We start from the raw sequence: 17,276 nt of genomic DNA on the forward strand, positions 1-17,276 counted from the left end.
ATTCCTGGACGTCACAGTCGAAAGTAAGGACAACGGAGAACTACAAACCTGTGTATACAGAAAACCGACAAACACTGACCAAATATTTAACTACACCAGCAACCATCCCAACACACACAAACGAAGCTGTATCAGAACACTATTCCAACGAGCCACCACACACTGCAGCACAGACAAACTTCGGAAAACAGAGGAGAACCACCTATACGACGTATTCAAGAAGAACATTTACTCAAAAAATATAGTCCGCAGATTCCTCAAGAACAAACCACAACAAGCAGACCAAACACAGCCAGAAACCCTAACCACCTTACCATACATCAAAGAAGTCTCAGAAATGACAGCCAGACTACTAAGACTCCTCAGAATCCTAGTAGCACACAAACCCACCAACGCTCTCCAACAAAAACTAACAAACTTAAAAGACTCAGTACAACCCATGGACAAAACCAATGTCATCTGCAAAATTCCATGCAAGGACTGCCACAAACACTATGTAGGACAAACAGGAAGAAAGTTAGCCACCAGAATACACGAACATCAGCTAGCCACAAAAAGACACGACCCTCTCTCCCTCGTAGCCCTACACACGGATGAAAAAAACCACCATTTCGACTGGGACAACACATCTATCCTGGTACAGCTAAGCAAAGACATGCCAGAGAATCCCTAGAGGCCTGGCACTCCAACCACAATGCCATAAACGAACACATAGATCTAGATACCATCTATCAACCCCTCTGAAAACGAACAGGAAATGACATCACCACAAACCCCAGGAACCCCATCCAGGACAAACATATAAATAGAAAGCAGGAGACAACAGCTTCGCTTCACTTGGAGGTCGCCACTGATGATGTTACCTAGCCAGGTAATGAGAGTTGAGGTCCAGAGGACACAATGTCCAAATATGGGGTCACCCATCTAAAACAATGCTGAGAAGGAATGTCTCCTCTCAGAGTGTCATCAACCTGCAGAACTCTTTACCAGAGAGCTGTTGCGGCAGGGATATTCATTATATTCAAGGCTGAGATAGACAGATTTGTCATGAGCAATGGAATCAAGAGATATGGGGAAAAAGCAGAAAGTAGAGTTGAGGCTTATCAGATCAGCCATGACCTTATTGATGGATGGAGTAGATGTGATGGGCTGAATGGCCTACTTATGCTCTAATGAGGAGAAAGTGAGGACTGCAGATGCTGGAGATCACAGTCATGAGTGTGGTTCTGGAAAAGCACAGCAGGTCAGGCAGCCTTTGAGGAGCAGGAGAATCTGATGAAGGGCTTATGCCCGAAATGTCGACTCTCAACTACTTATGCTCCTATATCTTATATTGTTGAATGTGAATGCTGTTTGCTATTGTGTTCACATACACTGTTGCATTTGCAGTTCTATCCAATATGATTAAATGCTTCCTAGATATTGGACTAGCATTGATGGCAGATAACATTCTATTGTGGAGAGGACAGGAAGTTCACAACCTCTTACAGAGGCTCTCTGGCTGGGCCTAGCACTGGGGAATCTCTTGAGATACTGCATTTTGATTTATTGTTTTCAGAGAAGCACCTACTTTACCCGAACTGGGTAAATGCAGTTGTGATACAGAAAGGCTGGAGTAAGGTGTGGGATTCAATGTCACACTCTTCCTATGTAGTCTTTGTGTGGGGTTCTTGCCCTGTCCCACACATTAGGAGAAAGTGAGGACTGTAGATGCTGGAGATCAGAGCTGAAAATGGGTTGCTGGAAAAGCGCAGCAGGTCAGGCAGCATCCAAGGAGCAGGAGAATCGACGTTTCGGGGATTCTCCTGCTCCTTGGATGCTGCCTGACCTGCTGCGCTTTTCCAGCAACACATTTTCAGCTCTGTTCCACACTTTACTCAGCCCGAGTATTTTCCCATTCACTCCATTGATTTACCTGCACAGAAAATATGGGAAATCAGTGAGGTCTCTGCTGATGCTAGGACCAAACCATGATGGTATCTCCTTGGCACCCTTGTCCTTTCTGCAGTTTGCAGGATGACTCTCACTGGGGGCACCGTGAAGGTTACCAGTCTCTCTAGCAATTTATGTCCGACTGGAGCACCTGCTCACCTCATCACCATCCTTAACTGGCTGGCATTCCCACAGGAGGATTCTTATTTGGTGTAAGTTTGCACCTTCTGATCTGAATGGGAATGGAACCTGACAATGGTTCAGATGGCCAAAACTTTTGATTTTGGAAGATTCAATGCTAACACTTCACGTCAAACAATTGATCAATAAAAAGCAGCTGCTTGAAAAACATTAAAGGATCATTAATGCAGGTGAGACTGGCTTAGAGCAAAATGGCATGGTCACTTTTACACATTTCAAAACCACGTGATAAAATTTAATGAGGCTCACGTCACAAGGATTGTTAAACAGCTTCACCTGCATTTTATAATTAAAAATTGTTAAAAATTACATCTAAGACAAGATTACTTTCCCAAATTTTCCTTTTTTACCTATTTCTGTGTCCTTTTAGCATCCTAGCACCAATTCAAGTAACTAAAATACCCAATTCCAATGTTATTTTCCTTAAATGAAAACAAATTGTAAAATCTCTAACTTAATTTTCCTAGTCCTTCAAAATAGACCATTTTATTTTGAAAAAATAATGCTACTTCCTTCACTAAAAATAAAATTGTCCCCAAGGCTGCTTTTCAATTATTCTTTACGCAGAGAGTTGTGAATGTATGGAATGTGTTGCCAGCTGTGGTGGTGGAAGCAGAGTCATTGGGGACATTTAAGTGACTGCTGGACATGCACATGGATACCAGTGAATTGAGGGGTGCGTAGGTTAAGTTATTTTGTTTTACATTAGGATTAATCCTCAGCACAACATAGTGGGCCAATTTAGGATGTCTGGTTAGTGTGAACGAGGTGGAATGGAGGGTCCGTTTTCATGCTGTACAACTCCATGATTCTTGTCAATTGAGTTTCAATCGCATGCTGTCATTTTTGCAGTGATTATCCCTGTCCTCTCTCATGACTCCCCCACATCTGCACTGTACTGGCGCCAGACTCGTGTCCTGTCCTCTCCAGAGTGACACCATTAAGGACCTTTGTCCAACTGTTTCAGAATACAAACCAGACTGCTCAACTCACACTGATACCTCCCTTCAAGATTGCAATGTAACATTACAAGTTTTCAAGTGACAATGTACTTTGATTTCAAAGCAATATATTATTTCACTTGCCTTCATTACTTCCAAATTCAGACAGGTTCAATGTGTGTCATTCTTCAATAATGAAGAAAATAAGCCATAATTACTTACTTCCAAAATATAAATAAAATATGGCTGAATTAAAGTTGCAAAATGCTTTACAGTCTCCATGGTTATCTCAGAGCAAACAAACTGTCTCACATTATGTTTGCACTCAATTGAAAAAAATAACTATCGAGATAGAATCTGGCATCCAAACACACTGCAGGGTAGTTTTTATAACAACGGTCACCACACATCAAAGGGAATTCATCTCTACATGAAATGCTCTGCGATGTTTGTAAAGAAGTATTAAGTTCAAGTCTAACATTAACGTTGTTTCCTATCTGGGTAACCCACCAGCTATGCCTGCAGCCATAAGGCACAAGTTTCATTGTATTGTCTGGACAAAGTTCTAATAGGCTTATACAACAATATCTACAGCATTAATACAGGCCATTCAACCCAAATGGTCTACACTGGTGTTTATGCTTCACACTAACCTCCTTCCATTCAACTTCATCTAACCCAATGAGCACTTCCTTCTCCTCTATGTCTGTTTATAGTTTCTTCTATTCACTGCAAAAACCTGGGCGACAGCCAGTGTCACATTCTCACCAGGTTTTGAATAAGAAATAAATGCTTCTGAAGTGACTGGTGACTTTTTCGTTTTGAATTCCACATAAGTGAAAGCATCTTCATAGAATCTCTACAGTGTGGAAACAGGCCCTTTGGCCCAATGAGTCCACACCAACCCTCCAAAGAGGAACCCACCTAGACCCATTTCCCTAGGCTAATGCACCTAATCTACACATCCCTAAACCTTATAGGTAATTTAGCATGGCCAATTAACCTAACCTGCACATCTTTGGATTGTGGGAGGAAACCAAAGCACACCCACATAGACACGCGGAGAGTGTGCAAACTCCACACAGACTGTTGCCTGAGGCTGGAATTGAATCCGGGGCCATGCCACTGTGAGGCAGCAGTGCTAACCACTGAGCCACTGAACCACCCACCTTCTCTACAGCTACCACATCAAACTTTATAATTTTAAAGAAATCCATGAAATGATCCCTCAGTTTCTTCTGGAACAAAACTGTTGAGGGACATGGACAGGGTGAATGGTCAAAATATTTTCTGCAGGGTGCAGGGCAGAAGTTTAAGGTGAGAGGGTAAAAATATAAAGGGACTTAAGGGGTTACCTTTTCACACAGAGGGTACTGCATGTACGGAATGAGTCGCCAGAGGAAGTATTGGTGGCTGTTCCAGTTACAACATTTAAAAGGCATCTGGATGAATTGAAAAGGTTTTGAGAGATATGGGCCAAATAGGATCAGATCAATTTAGGATATCTGATCGGCATTCATGAATTGGACTATAGAGTCTGTTTCAATGCTGTATGTCTCTATGACTCCACTATGCATGATATTGGCTAAACAAATGAAAGATCAAGAATTATACACTTTAAACAGACCTAAACATGGAGCCAGTGGACAAAAAGCAGAGTGAATAGCTAGCTGGCTTCAAGGTAGGAAACAGAGTAGGAGAAAAGAGTAATTATTCTGAGTGGCAAGAAGTGGGAAGTGTTGTATTGTTCTGGAAGGATTAGTAGTAGGATCAGTTCAGTTCGTGATTCACATGAGCAATTTGGGCCATGTAATCAAAAACACAACTTCAACATTTGCAATGTCGCCAAATGCTGGGGGGTGCGGGGGATATAATCAATATGATGGAGGACAGCACTAGGATGTTAGTGAGCTTACAGAATGAGCTAATAATTGCTAAATGAAGTTCAACACTGGTAAATACAAGGGGACATATTTTGGTAGGAAAAATAAGGAGATCACTTATTACTTGGAAAGTGAAGGTGGGATAGGGGAATAAAGGGGCATCAAAGGACTAATACATCAAGCACTAAAAATGCCCTGCAAGTTCATAAGAAAGAGTAGCAAGCACTGGCTTTTATTTCAAGGATAGAACTGGAAAGTAGGGAAGTTGTGTGAGACCTTTGATGAGCCTTGGTACATCACAGTACTAGTTACGGTTCTGTTCACTGTAGTATAAAGATAGGGAGGACTGGAAAGCTGCAAAGAAGATGTACAGAGATAATACCAGAAATGCGGAATTTATCCATGTGAAGAAAGGATTGGCAGGTTACATCCCACGTCTCATGAGAAAAGCTCAGCAAACTAATGGACCGAATTAAAATGTTGAAGGGTTTTGACAGAATGGTTACAGAAATAACATTGCCTTTTGTTTTAGGGGAATAGAATAACACGAGGCCATTAATATAAAATAATTACCAAGAAACTCAACAGGGAACTAAAAGGATACTACTTCACACAAAATGTGATAAGAATGTGGAACTTGTTACCACAGGACATAATTGAAGTGATTCGTACAGATGCATTTAAGGGGAAGCCAGACAAGCAGATGACAGGGGAGGGAATAAAAGGATACTCTGGTTGATTTAGATGAGAAAAGATGGAATTAAGCTCAAGAGGAGCCTAAACATTGGCATGGACTGGTTGGCTGAATGACCTGTTTCTACACCATAAATCCTGTATAATCCGGAGTGATCCTCTGTTGGATATGCAGGACCTCACACCTAATGTTGTGGCTATATTTTTCAGATCGAGTACTAGTGCCAAAATGTTTAATGAACACATTATTTGAGTATGCTAGATGTCTCATTTTACGATTTAAAGTGTGACAGCCTTGAACATCTCATTGACTGCTTAGATCCAGGAGCTAAAGTCATCCATTTTTAAAAGGTCAAAATTGAAGTAAATAAAATGGAGATCTGTCCTTTGAAATACTTAATAAACTTTTGATTAATTGCAAAATAATACAACCTAAAGCTTATACAGATCTAGGGCGGAAATGTGGTAATGCACCATTGTTTTAGTTTTGCTAACTTAACAAAATGTTTAATTGGGATAACTGACCTTTTTTTTGTGCATCATTAAAAGACTAACTAACCACCAGAAATCTGGCAGCATCTCATAATAGTCATATCTTGCGTTAATCAGTGTAACAGCTAACCCTCAAACACAGGCACACACAAAATGGGAAATGCCCATTATTTTTCACTTTCAGTGTTACTTACGCTCCCCTAATGTCTGCACCTCAATGCTTGGGCTGTAGTTCCCGTAGTTAGTGGACGAGAAAGCTCGGACTTGGAACACGTAGAGGGTCCCAGGCTTCAGGTTATTAATGGTCACGGTAGTTGATGCAGTTTTTACTGTTGAGTAACTTTGATCATTCTGTTCCTGCCAGAAAAAATGTACATAGTTCAATGACAGATCCAAACTGTAGCTAACTGACATTCCCACTCTGATGGATGGACAGGTCAATAGCAGTAATGATCAATAATGACAGATCAATAATGCTGGTTAATGCTGATCTTCAATAGGCACACGCACAAATATGCATAGGAATATAGTAACACAGTAACGTACCAGTGGACTCTATGGTTGATCCTAATTTTATTCCCAGATTAGAGTGGCGCTGGAAAAGCATAGCAAGTCAGGCAGCATCCGAGGAGCAGGAAAATCAATGTTTCAGACAAAAGCCCGTCATCAGAAATTCCTGATGAAGGGCTTTTGCCCAAAACGTTGATTTTCCTGCTCCTCAGATGCTGCCTGACTTCCTGTGCTTTTGCAGCACCACTCTAATCTTGACTCTAATCTTCTGTATCTGCGGTCCTCAGTTTTGCCTGCTCTAATTTATTCCATCTACTTGCCTTGGCTCTTAATACCCTTTCCTATCAAAGAATAAATTAACAATTTCAGTTTTGAAATTTCCAACTGACTTTCTGGACGAGGGAATTCCAGATTTCCACCAGCTTATATGTGAAGTGCTTCCTCTATATGATTTAGCTTGAACACTGGCATGTACGTGAGCACACAGATGGTGATCCTCTGCAGATTGCCAACATTCAGCTTTGCAGCAGTATTTTCTATGACTAGTTCTTTTATGTGAATATTCAAAAGGTAGCTTGCCTTGTTAATTGATGAGAATAACTTAAGAATTCCGTTGGCTACTTGATATCACTACAGATCCAAAGAAGGTGATGCAATGGAGTCAAAAGAATAAAGAGGTATTAAAATGCATTTCCAAAGACTTAATGCATTGACAAGGAAATGCCATTGAGGCATCAGAGGAGTTTAATAAAAAATAGTGTCTTCGTGGTAACATCACTGGGCTAGTAATCCTGATAAGCTAGCTTTCTGGGGAGCTATGTTCAAATCCCATCTAGACAACTGTGGAATTTAAGCTGAATTAATATAACCCGGAAGGTAAAGGTAGTCTTGGTCATGATAACCATGACAAGTCAGACTGATTGTTGCAAAAATCCATCTGATTCACCCTTTCGGAAGGAAATCTGTCACCAAACACAGACAATGCCAGGGAAATTCAGCAGGTCAGGAGAGAGAAATAGAATTAACATTTTGAGTCCAGATGACACCATTTCAAAACTGAAAAGGATTCGAGAATATTTCTTCTTTCAGAAAGGATCGATACACGACAGGAACTTTTCCATCCGGTCTGCCCTAAGAGGGATTCCAAACCCCCAGCAATGGGGATGACCTTTACTGCCCTGTAACATGGCAAATCACACAGTTCATGAGCAATTAGGGATGGTTGGACAGAAAGTGCCACAGCCCCATGTGAATAATAATAAAGAAAAGCAGTTGCAAAGTATTAATCTAAAGAAAATCGTCCTAAATCTTCATCACATTATTTCACATCACTAATACTTAAAATAAACAAGGTTTTAAGTTAGCCCAATAAAACTGAAAGAACTATGGAGGCTATAAATCAGAAACAGAAACAGAAGTTGCTGGAAAAGGTCAATATGCCCTTGGAAGCACCTGTGGAGAGACATCAGAGTTAACAGTTCAGATCGAGTGGCTCTTCAAACTGTTCTGAGGAAGGGTCACTCGATCCAAAACGTTAACTTCTATTTTTCTTCAGAGATGCTGCCAGACCTGCTGAGCTTTTCCAGCAATTTCTGTTTTTGTTTACGTTAGCCCAAACAAGTTTACAATGAACAACTTTGCAGTAAGAATCAAAACAGTTAAAAACTGGAAATCCTTTCTTATTCTCTATAGGCTGACTACAGATGCAAAGATCCTTCCTGGGATTAGACAACAGAGGGATGGAAGATGGTAGTAAAAATCCAGGTTACTATTCAAAAAGAGAAAAATAAAGTCAGGGCAGACTTGAACCAAGTTGGTTATCACTAAAATAAACAGAAAACACAGACACATAATCTTTGTGCAATTACAGTGGATGTAATCACCTGGTCAGAGAGAGAGAGATGGGAGAGAACTACTAGTGAGGATTCATAGTGGGAGAGCTCAAAGGGAGAAACAGGCAAATAAGGAGGGTAGGGGAGAGAGAGGGTGACAGAGAGGATGAGAAAAAGGTAAGGTAGGAGAGACGAGATAAGATGGGGAGAGGCAGGATGGACAAGTGGTTAGAGATAGGAAGAGGGGTGAAATGTAAGAAGAAGGGGAACAGAAGAAGGAAGATGTGTGAATAGGGGAGGGCAAGAGTAGATAGGAGGGATAGGGGCTTTCCAGCATCTGCAGTCATTATTTTTACCCAATGTTCAGTAAGGGAAAGGGAAGAGAAAGGGTTGGGGAAAGTGCGAAGGGAAGGGGAAGAGAAGGGGGAAACTGTGCAGCATGCGTGGGGGAGACAGAGTGGAGGGACATTTGGGTTAAGAGATGAGGGGAGGAGTGTTGAAAGAGGAGGTGGTGAGACAGAGAGTCCAGAGCCTCAAATCAGTTCTTCAAATTCAAGACTCAAACAAGATCTTGGAGATGAAATCAGAAGCCAAAGGAATTAAACCTAATTCTCTTGTGATTGTATGCCTCTGGGCTGAAATGGCAAGTATGTATATTAGATAAAAGGAACAGAAGAATTTGTTGATAGTGTTAAATTAAATAAAAATGTGAAGAACGTTGCTGAATAGAAACCATTAGTTATGTGAGTTGAATTTCCTGCATCTATGCTGTAAATTCTATGCAGTGAAAGTACAGAAAACTGCATCTGTAGCTGTTTGAAAAAAAGGACTTCATATTTCTTCATTACTTAATTTAACAACTTCCAAAATAAGCCTGCGAGGGAAACAGGCTAGAGCAAGTCATTTTATATCTCTGACAATTAGTTTAAATCTAGCCAAAATTAACAGGATTCAACTTCCTGCCAGCATTGTTCCAGAAATTAGCAGATCAATTAAATGAAAGTACATTCAGTAGTTTTAGCATCTTCTGCAGGCGGACCCCTGTTGCCAAATGACAGCCAAATGCCTCATATCACTGTAACTCCAATTCCCAAATCCAATCGTCCTTCCCACCTCTGGGTTAAAAAAAATCCTTAAAATCAATTGCAAGGACCAATTTCTGAATTGTTCTTCTTCATAGTTCCTGCTTTGGCTCAGTGCCAGACTCTGTGTCTGATTTCAGTTCTGCAAAGTGCTTCAGGATGCTTTCTTAGAGTAAAGTCACTTCATGAATGCAGGGTGTTGTTGTTGGAGAGCAATTAGATCTAATTGAGGAGTCAGTATGAGCTCAGGCATGTTAAGCAGAAGGGGCACCGTCTGTGCCTTAAATTCAATGAAGGAATTCGACATTAATCAACAGTACTTCAGCGATCATGGCATTTGTCGTCCATGGCTTTAATTGAACTCCTTTCCAGCCCAGAAGTCAGTACCATGAGTGTTCACATGCATACTATTAATATTTAAGAAGAAACAATGAAAAAAATGAAACCAAGCAAATAGATGTGAAAAATATACAAAAGCCACACGATTGCTATTTTATGATAAATACCTTTCCTTTGAAAGGGATCACATAAGTCTAGACGTGAGAAAAGTCATAATATGGCACTTCCTGACCATAAAAGTTTCCTATTATCACTGGAATTTAACTTTTATTTTGCTTCAGAAAGGGTGTTCATACAGATAATTATTTACAGAAACATTGTGCTTAAACAGACATGTTATAACATTAGAATTTATTTCGACTCATTTCAAATGGGACTGATATTTAACAATGATAACAGACTGTTTCCTTCTACTCAGCTGTATTTCTTAGATTGATACAATTCCCTCCCTTCCTCTCGACCACTGGACCAGACATCCTCCAAAGACGTTCCCCTCATTAAACTTGAAATCATATCTTTTTCTACTTTCTATCCAAGCGGCTGTCCTTGCCCCTGGGTGAGGTATTATCAGATTTATGTAAATCCTGCGCATATAACTGATCACATAACCCTGGTATCAACAGAAGAGAATCTACTAATCGAGAATGAGCATGTGAAAAAGTGATCTTGGGTGTTTATATTGGTGTAAGTAAAGGAGTGTTAGAATACATGGATGTTGAAAAGTCTTAGCAATACAGAATAAGCAGCCTCAGGGATAGTGTATGTGAGCTACTCTAGACTGGTACCTCAATATGGAGGTAGCAGTATTGTATCAGTGTGGAAAGAGGCTGTTTGGGCCACCAGCCTATACAGATCCTCCAAAGACATTCTAACCCCTGACCATATGCCCTCAACTCTGCATTTCTCATGGCTAACCTACCCAGCCTGCACATCCCTCGACGCTTAGTCAATTTAGCATAGCTAATCCACCTAAACTGAACATTTTTGTGACTAAGGGAGGAAACTGGATCATCTGCTGGAAACCCATGTAGACATGGGGAGAACAAGCTAATTCCACAGAGTTGTCCAAGGCTGGAATTGAACCCGGTTCCTTGGTGCAGTGAGGTAACAATGCTAAACCGCTGTGCCACCTTGCCACTCCTTGGACTTAAAGCCCAAAATGGAACCTGGGTGGCAACTAGTACAAAACCTCCACAGCCACTGTTAAGATAGTACCCAGGGGGCCCCATTAAAAAGTGGGAAGACTCCAAAGGCAGGTGAGGATCTTGGGAGATTTCAAAGATTGGCAGGCGAAGACTTTCAGAGACATTGAAAGCATTACAGATCAGGACGACTTTGAAGGGCAGGATAGAAAGAATCTTGGAAGTCTTTGAAGCCTAGCCACAATCCAGCAATACTCAGGAGAGGGAAAACACAGAATCGTAATGCTTTGACAGAAAGAAGGAAAAGTATTCACCCAGGTGAATCAATCACGATCATCCAAAAGGGATGATGGCTCCGGAAGAGAAGTTGCCATTACCTCATTTGATAAGACAGAAGACTGACAATGAGGCCAGAATCAGACTTGTGAAAGAGACAGATGCAGCATAACAGCTTCAGGCTTGCACACGAATGAGCAGCACCATCAAGTCAGCACTTTTTTTATTAAATTAGCTGAAGGTCCAATAACTGATGATATTCTCTTGCAACAAAGCATGGGAGAAAGTACTGTAGAGTATAAGGTATTAATCGTTTGATGCTTACTTTAGCCCCAAATGAAATGCAGAGGAAGAACACACAAATTCATTTGTGATCTCTATATCTGAGAAATTTGATAGAAGCCTTTTTAATGGATTTACATTAGCTAACAGGATAATGTAGGTACAGAACTTTGAAGGATGAATTAATGAGAGACTGTATATTAGTTGGCGTGAGGGATAAGAACTTATCAGAATTTTGTTGGAAAAATGTTGGAACCAAATACTTTGGAATTGCAGCACGTTTGAATAATTGTATCAAGTACAGTCAGGATGGCTTCACGAAAGGGAATCAATGGCTAACTAATTTACTAAGTGCTTTTGGAGGAAGTCTCAACTGCAGTGGATTGGGGTGGGGAAGCACTTGGATTGTTTCATTTGGACTTCCAAAAGGCTGGTTGACAAGGTACCTCACACAAGGTCAAATCATAGAGTCTTAGAGTCATAGAGTTATACAGCACAGAAACAAACCATTCAGCCCAACTTATCCACGCTGACCACGTCTTCTAAACTGAACCAGTTCCAATTGCCTGCATTTGGCCCATACCCCACTGAACCTTTCCTATCCATGTTCCTGTCCAAATGTCTTTTAAATGTTGTAATTATATTTGCCTCTACAACTTCCTCCAGCAGCTCGTTCCACATATACGCCACTCTTGGTGTGAAAAAGTTGTCCCTCAGGCCCCTTTCAAATCTTTCCCCTCTCATCTTAAACCTATGCCCTCTCTTTTTGGACTCTCCATCCCTGGGGAAAAGACCTTGGCTATTCACCCTATCCATGCCCCTCATGATTTTATAAACCTCTATAAAGGTCACCCCTCAGCCTCCGACGTGCCAGGGAAAAAGGACCCAGCACCTTCAGTCTCTCCTTATAGCTCAAATCCTCCAGGCCCGGTAACATTCTTGTTAATCTTTCTTCCACCCTTTCCAGTTTAGTAACATCCTTCCGATAGCAGGGCAACCAGAATTGTACACAATACTCCAAATGTGGCCTTACCAATGTCTTGTACAGCCATAACTTGATGTCCCAACTCATGTACTCAATGCTCTGACCGGTGAAGGCAAGCGTGCCAAATGCTGCCTTCACTCCCTGTCTATCAGTGACACCACTTTCAAAGAACTATGTACCTACACCCCCATGTCTTTGTTCGACAACACTCCTCAGGGCCCTACCATTAATTAAGTCAGTCCTGCCCTGGTATGATTTAGCAAAATGTAACACCTCACATTTATCGCAACTAAATTACATTTGGCATTCTTCAGCACACTGGCCCAGCTGATCATAAAAGCCCACAGTGTTGGAGGTAATATATTGGTGTGGACAGAGAATTGGTTAATGGCAGGAAACAGAATGGAGGTAAGGAATCCTTTCCAGGTTGGTAACTAATGGGATTCCACAGGGATCAGTGTTGGCACCACAACTGTTTACAATACATATTAATGACTTTGAGGAAAGAAACAAATGTAGTGTAGCCAAATTTACAGATGACACAAAAATAGGTGGAAAGTTAAGCTGTGATAAGGAGATATTGGTAGGTTGAGAAAATGGATAAAAAATGTTGGCAAATGGAGTACATTGTGGGAAAACGTGAGGTTGTTCATTTTGGAAGGGAGAACGAAAGAACAGAGTATCATATATATGGAGAAAAACTGCAGAAAGCTGCAACGCAAAAGGGCTTGGGGGGGGGGGGGGGGGGGAGGATGGATGTAATTGTGCACAAAACACCAAACGTTGGCACACAGGGGCAGGAATGTATAGTTGGTATGAAAGCCATGTAATAGTTCCATTGCTGATGTACAGCCATGCCTTTTAATGTACTTCCCCAAACCAGCTCAATCAATTTGTGTCTTATGCTTTCATTAATTTCCTTTATTCAAATTTAATACCCTTTCTTCAGATTATTCTGCCTCACTTTTAAACATAATGTCCAATTTTATCTATTGTAGAATAGAATAGAATAGTAATTTATGGTCACTTGTTTTTTTTTACAAAAAACATTGAAGAGCGTCCAAGTTGTCTATATTTATAACAGAAGCCATAAATGAGAAAAATGTAAGTATTATGCCTGTTTCATTACATAATACTAAATCCAATATTGTCCTCTAGTCAGCTCTTCAAGATGCAGCTCTAGAAAACCACCCCTAAAACACTCCAGAAACTCACCCTCCACGTCATTCGGACCCAGTTGGTTTACTAAGCAAACTGAAGTCACCTATGATAACTGTGTTGTCCATACTACAAGCTTCTCTCATCTCCTTATTTATAGCTTGTCCCACACTAACACTATTATTTGACGGCTTGTAAATAATTCCAACCAATGTCTCCCACCCCTTGCCATTTTTAGCTCCATCAAAACAGATTCCACATATTGTCCTTTCGATCTGAGATCCTCCGTTACTAATGTACTGATCCCATCCCTTTCTATTTGCACAGCTCTACCTCCTTTTCCTTCTTGTCTAATCGTCCCAAATGTGGAATATCTCTGAATAGTCACAGTCCTGGTCATCATGCAACTATGTTTCTGTTCTGTAATGACAATTATATAAGAACCATTTGTCTCTGTTTATGACATTAGATCATCTAGTTGCTCATGCTGTATGCATTCAGATAGAGCACCCTTGACTTTTCAACGTAATTCAGCATTCAAGGCATACTTGATACCTGGCTTTGGTCTTCCTGTCTTCTGGCCTCTCTTCCAGTTTCTCTACTTCCAGTTACCACCTTAACCCCTTTCCGACTTTGGTCACCCCTCAGATTTCCCATCCCTCTGACAAGCCAGTTTAACCCAACCCCAACACCACTCTCTCTTTGAGGTGATTAGTTCAAGTCCTGTAAGATGAAACCTACCTAGCTTGCACAGGACTCATTGTCTCATAACTAATTCCAATGGCTCAGAAATCTGATGTCCTCTTGAAAGTATTGCTATCCTCAATGTCATCCTGCCTGGGGGAGGAGGTGGGAACCTTAGACTATAAAACCATGAAACATAGGAGCAAAAATTTGGATATTCAGCCCATTGAGTCTGCTTCTCTGTTCAACCATGGCTGATAAATTTCTCATCCCCATTCTACTGCTTTCCCCTTGATACTCAAGAAACTTACTATCGTCCATCTTAAATATACTCAATGACCTGGCCTCCACAGCCTTCTGTGGCAATGAATTCCATAGATTCGCCACTCTCTGCTTGAAGAAGTTCCTCCTTAACTCCATTCTAAAAGGTCTCCCCTTTACTCTAAGGCATTGCCCTCAGGTCCTAGTCTCTCCTAACAATGGAAACATCTTCCCAACATCTAATCTTTCCAGACCATTCAGTATTCTGTAAGTTTCAACTGGATCCCCCCTCATCCTGCTAAACACCATCGCGTATAAACCCAGAGTCCTCAAACATTCCTCATATGTTCAGCTTTTCATTCTTGGGACCATTCTTGTGAACCTCTTCTGAACACACTCCAGGGCCCATACATCCTTTCTGAGTTAGAGGGCCCAAAACTGCACAGAGTCCTCCAAATGTGTTCTGACCAGAGCTTTACAGAGCCTCAGAAGTACATCCCCGCTTTTATATTCAACTTCTCTCAACCTAAATGCCAACATTGCATTTGCCTTCCTAACTACTGCCTCTACCTGCAAGTTTACCTTGAGAGAATCCTGGACTGGAACTCCCAAGTCCTTTTGCACTTCAGATTTCTGAATTTTCTCCCCATTTAGAAAATAGTCCATACCTCTATTCCTCCAACCAAAATGGATGACCTCACGCTTTGCCACGTTGTACTCCATCTGCCACTTCTTTGTCCTCTCTCCTAACCTGTCCAAAACCTTTTGCAGCCTCCCTACCTCCTCAATGCTATTTGTCCCTCTTCCTATCTTTGTATCATCTGCAAACTTAGCCAAAATGCCCTCAGTTCCTTCATCTAGATCGTTAATGTATATAGTGAAAAGTTGTGGTACCAACAACGAGCCTTGTGAAACACCACTTGTCACCGGCTGCCATCCTGAGAAGGACCCTTTTATCCCCATTATCTGTTTTCTGCCAGACAGCCAAGCTTCTATCCATACCAGCACCTTGCCTCTAACACTGTGGGCTCTTATCTTATTCAGTAACCTTCTGTGCAGCACCTTGTCAAAGACCTTCTTGAAGTCAAGGTGGATAACATCCATTGGCTATCCTTGGTCTAACCTGCTCATTATTTTCTCAAAGAATTTTAGCAGATTTGTCAGGCATGACCTCCCCTTGATGAAACCATGCTGACTTTGCCCTATTTTACATTCACTTTCAAATATTCAGAAATCTTATCCTTCGCTAAGGATTCCACGATCTTACCCATAACCGAGGTTAAGCTAATCAGTCTGGAATTTTCTGTTTTTTTGCCTTACTCCTATTTTAAACAGGAGTATCATGTTAGTGATTTTCCACTTCTCTGGGAGCCTCCCTGATTCTAGAGATTCTTGAAAGTTCACCACTAATGCCCCCCCCCCCATCACTTCAGCTATCTCCATTCGAACTCTGGGGTGTGGTCCATCTGGTCCACGTAATTTATCCACCTTCAGGCTATTCTGTTTTTCTAGCACCTTCTCCTTGGTGATAGCCACCACACTCAGCTCTGCCTCCTCACTCTCTTAAAGTTTTGGGATATTTCTGGTGTCTTCTACCATGAAGACTGACGCAAAGTAATTATTCAATTCCTTGGCCATTTTCTTGTTCCTCAATACTACCTCTCCAGCATCACTGTTGAGTGGCCCGATATCCACTTTTGCCTCTCTTTTACCCTTTATGTATCTAAAGAAACTCTTATAGTCTTCCCTTATATTACTGGCTAGCTTATCCTCATATTTAATCTTCTCCCTCCTAATATATTTTTTTGTTGCTCCCTTTTAGTCTTTGTAAGCTTCCTAATCCTCTGATTTCCCATTGTCCACCAGATTATATGTTTTGTCTTTTGCTTTTATGTTATCCCTGACTTCCCTAGTCAGCCATGCTTGCCTCATCCTCCCCGTACCATGCTTCTTTTTCCTGGGATGAATCTCTGCGGTGTCTCCTGAATTACTCCCAGAATGCCCTGCCATTGCTGTTCCACTGTCTTTCTTGCTAGGCTCCTCTCCTAGTCAATTCTACCCAGCTCCTCCCTCATGCCTCTGTAGTTGCCTTTATTCAGCTGTAATATCATTGCATCTGATTCTGATTCTATCTTCTCCCTCTCAAATTGCAAAGTAAATTCAACCATATTATGATCACTGTCTCCTAAGTGTATCTTCACCTTAAGCTCCCTTATCAAGTCTGCCTCATTGCACGATACTAAATCCAGTATTACCTGTTCCCTTGTGGGCTCCACCACAAGCTGTTCCAAAAAGCCATCTCGTAGACATTCCACAAATTCCTTCTCTTGCAATCCATCACCAACCGGAGTTTCCCAGTCCACCTGCATGATCACTGTAACTTTGCCTTTCCTACACATCTTTTCTGTCTCCTGGTGTATCTTGTGTCCCAGCTCCTGACTACAATTTGGAGGCCTGTACATAACTCCAACTATGGTTTTTAACCTTTGCGATTCCTCAAATCTACCCAAACAGATTCTACACCATCTAACCCTACTTTGTTTCTTACTACTGATTTAATTTCATTTCTTACTCATAAGACAA

The 17,276-nt window shown here is 41.2% G+C and overlaps 1 protein-coding gene across 4 annotated transcripts in view; it reads right to left on the bottom strand.

Moving 5' to 3' along the window:
• LOC140453661 (ephrin type-A receptor 7-like) overlaps positions 1–17,276 on the bottom strand; it is a 596,634-nt gene that overhangs the window by 105,678 nt on the left and 473,680 nt on the right. For all 4 annotated transcript variants that reach the window (XM_072548551.1, XM_072548549.1, XM_072548548.1 and 1 more), the window contains one exon: positions 6,337–6,499. In XM_072548551.1, coding sequence (XP_072404652.1) covers positions 6,337–6,499 — 163 coding nt within the window. The remainder of the gene's footprint in view (positions 1–6,336; positions 6,500–17,276) is intronic.

The sequence above is a fragment of the Chiloscyllium punctatum genome, chromosome 27 (genome assembly GCF_047496795.1).
Source record: "Chiloscyllium punctatum isolate Juve2018m chromosome 27, sChiPun1.3, whole genome shotgun sequence".
NCBI lineage: Eukaryota > Metazoa > Chordata > Chondrichthyes > Orectolobiformes > Hemiscylliidae > Chiloscyllium > Chiloscyllium punctatum.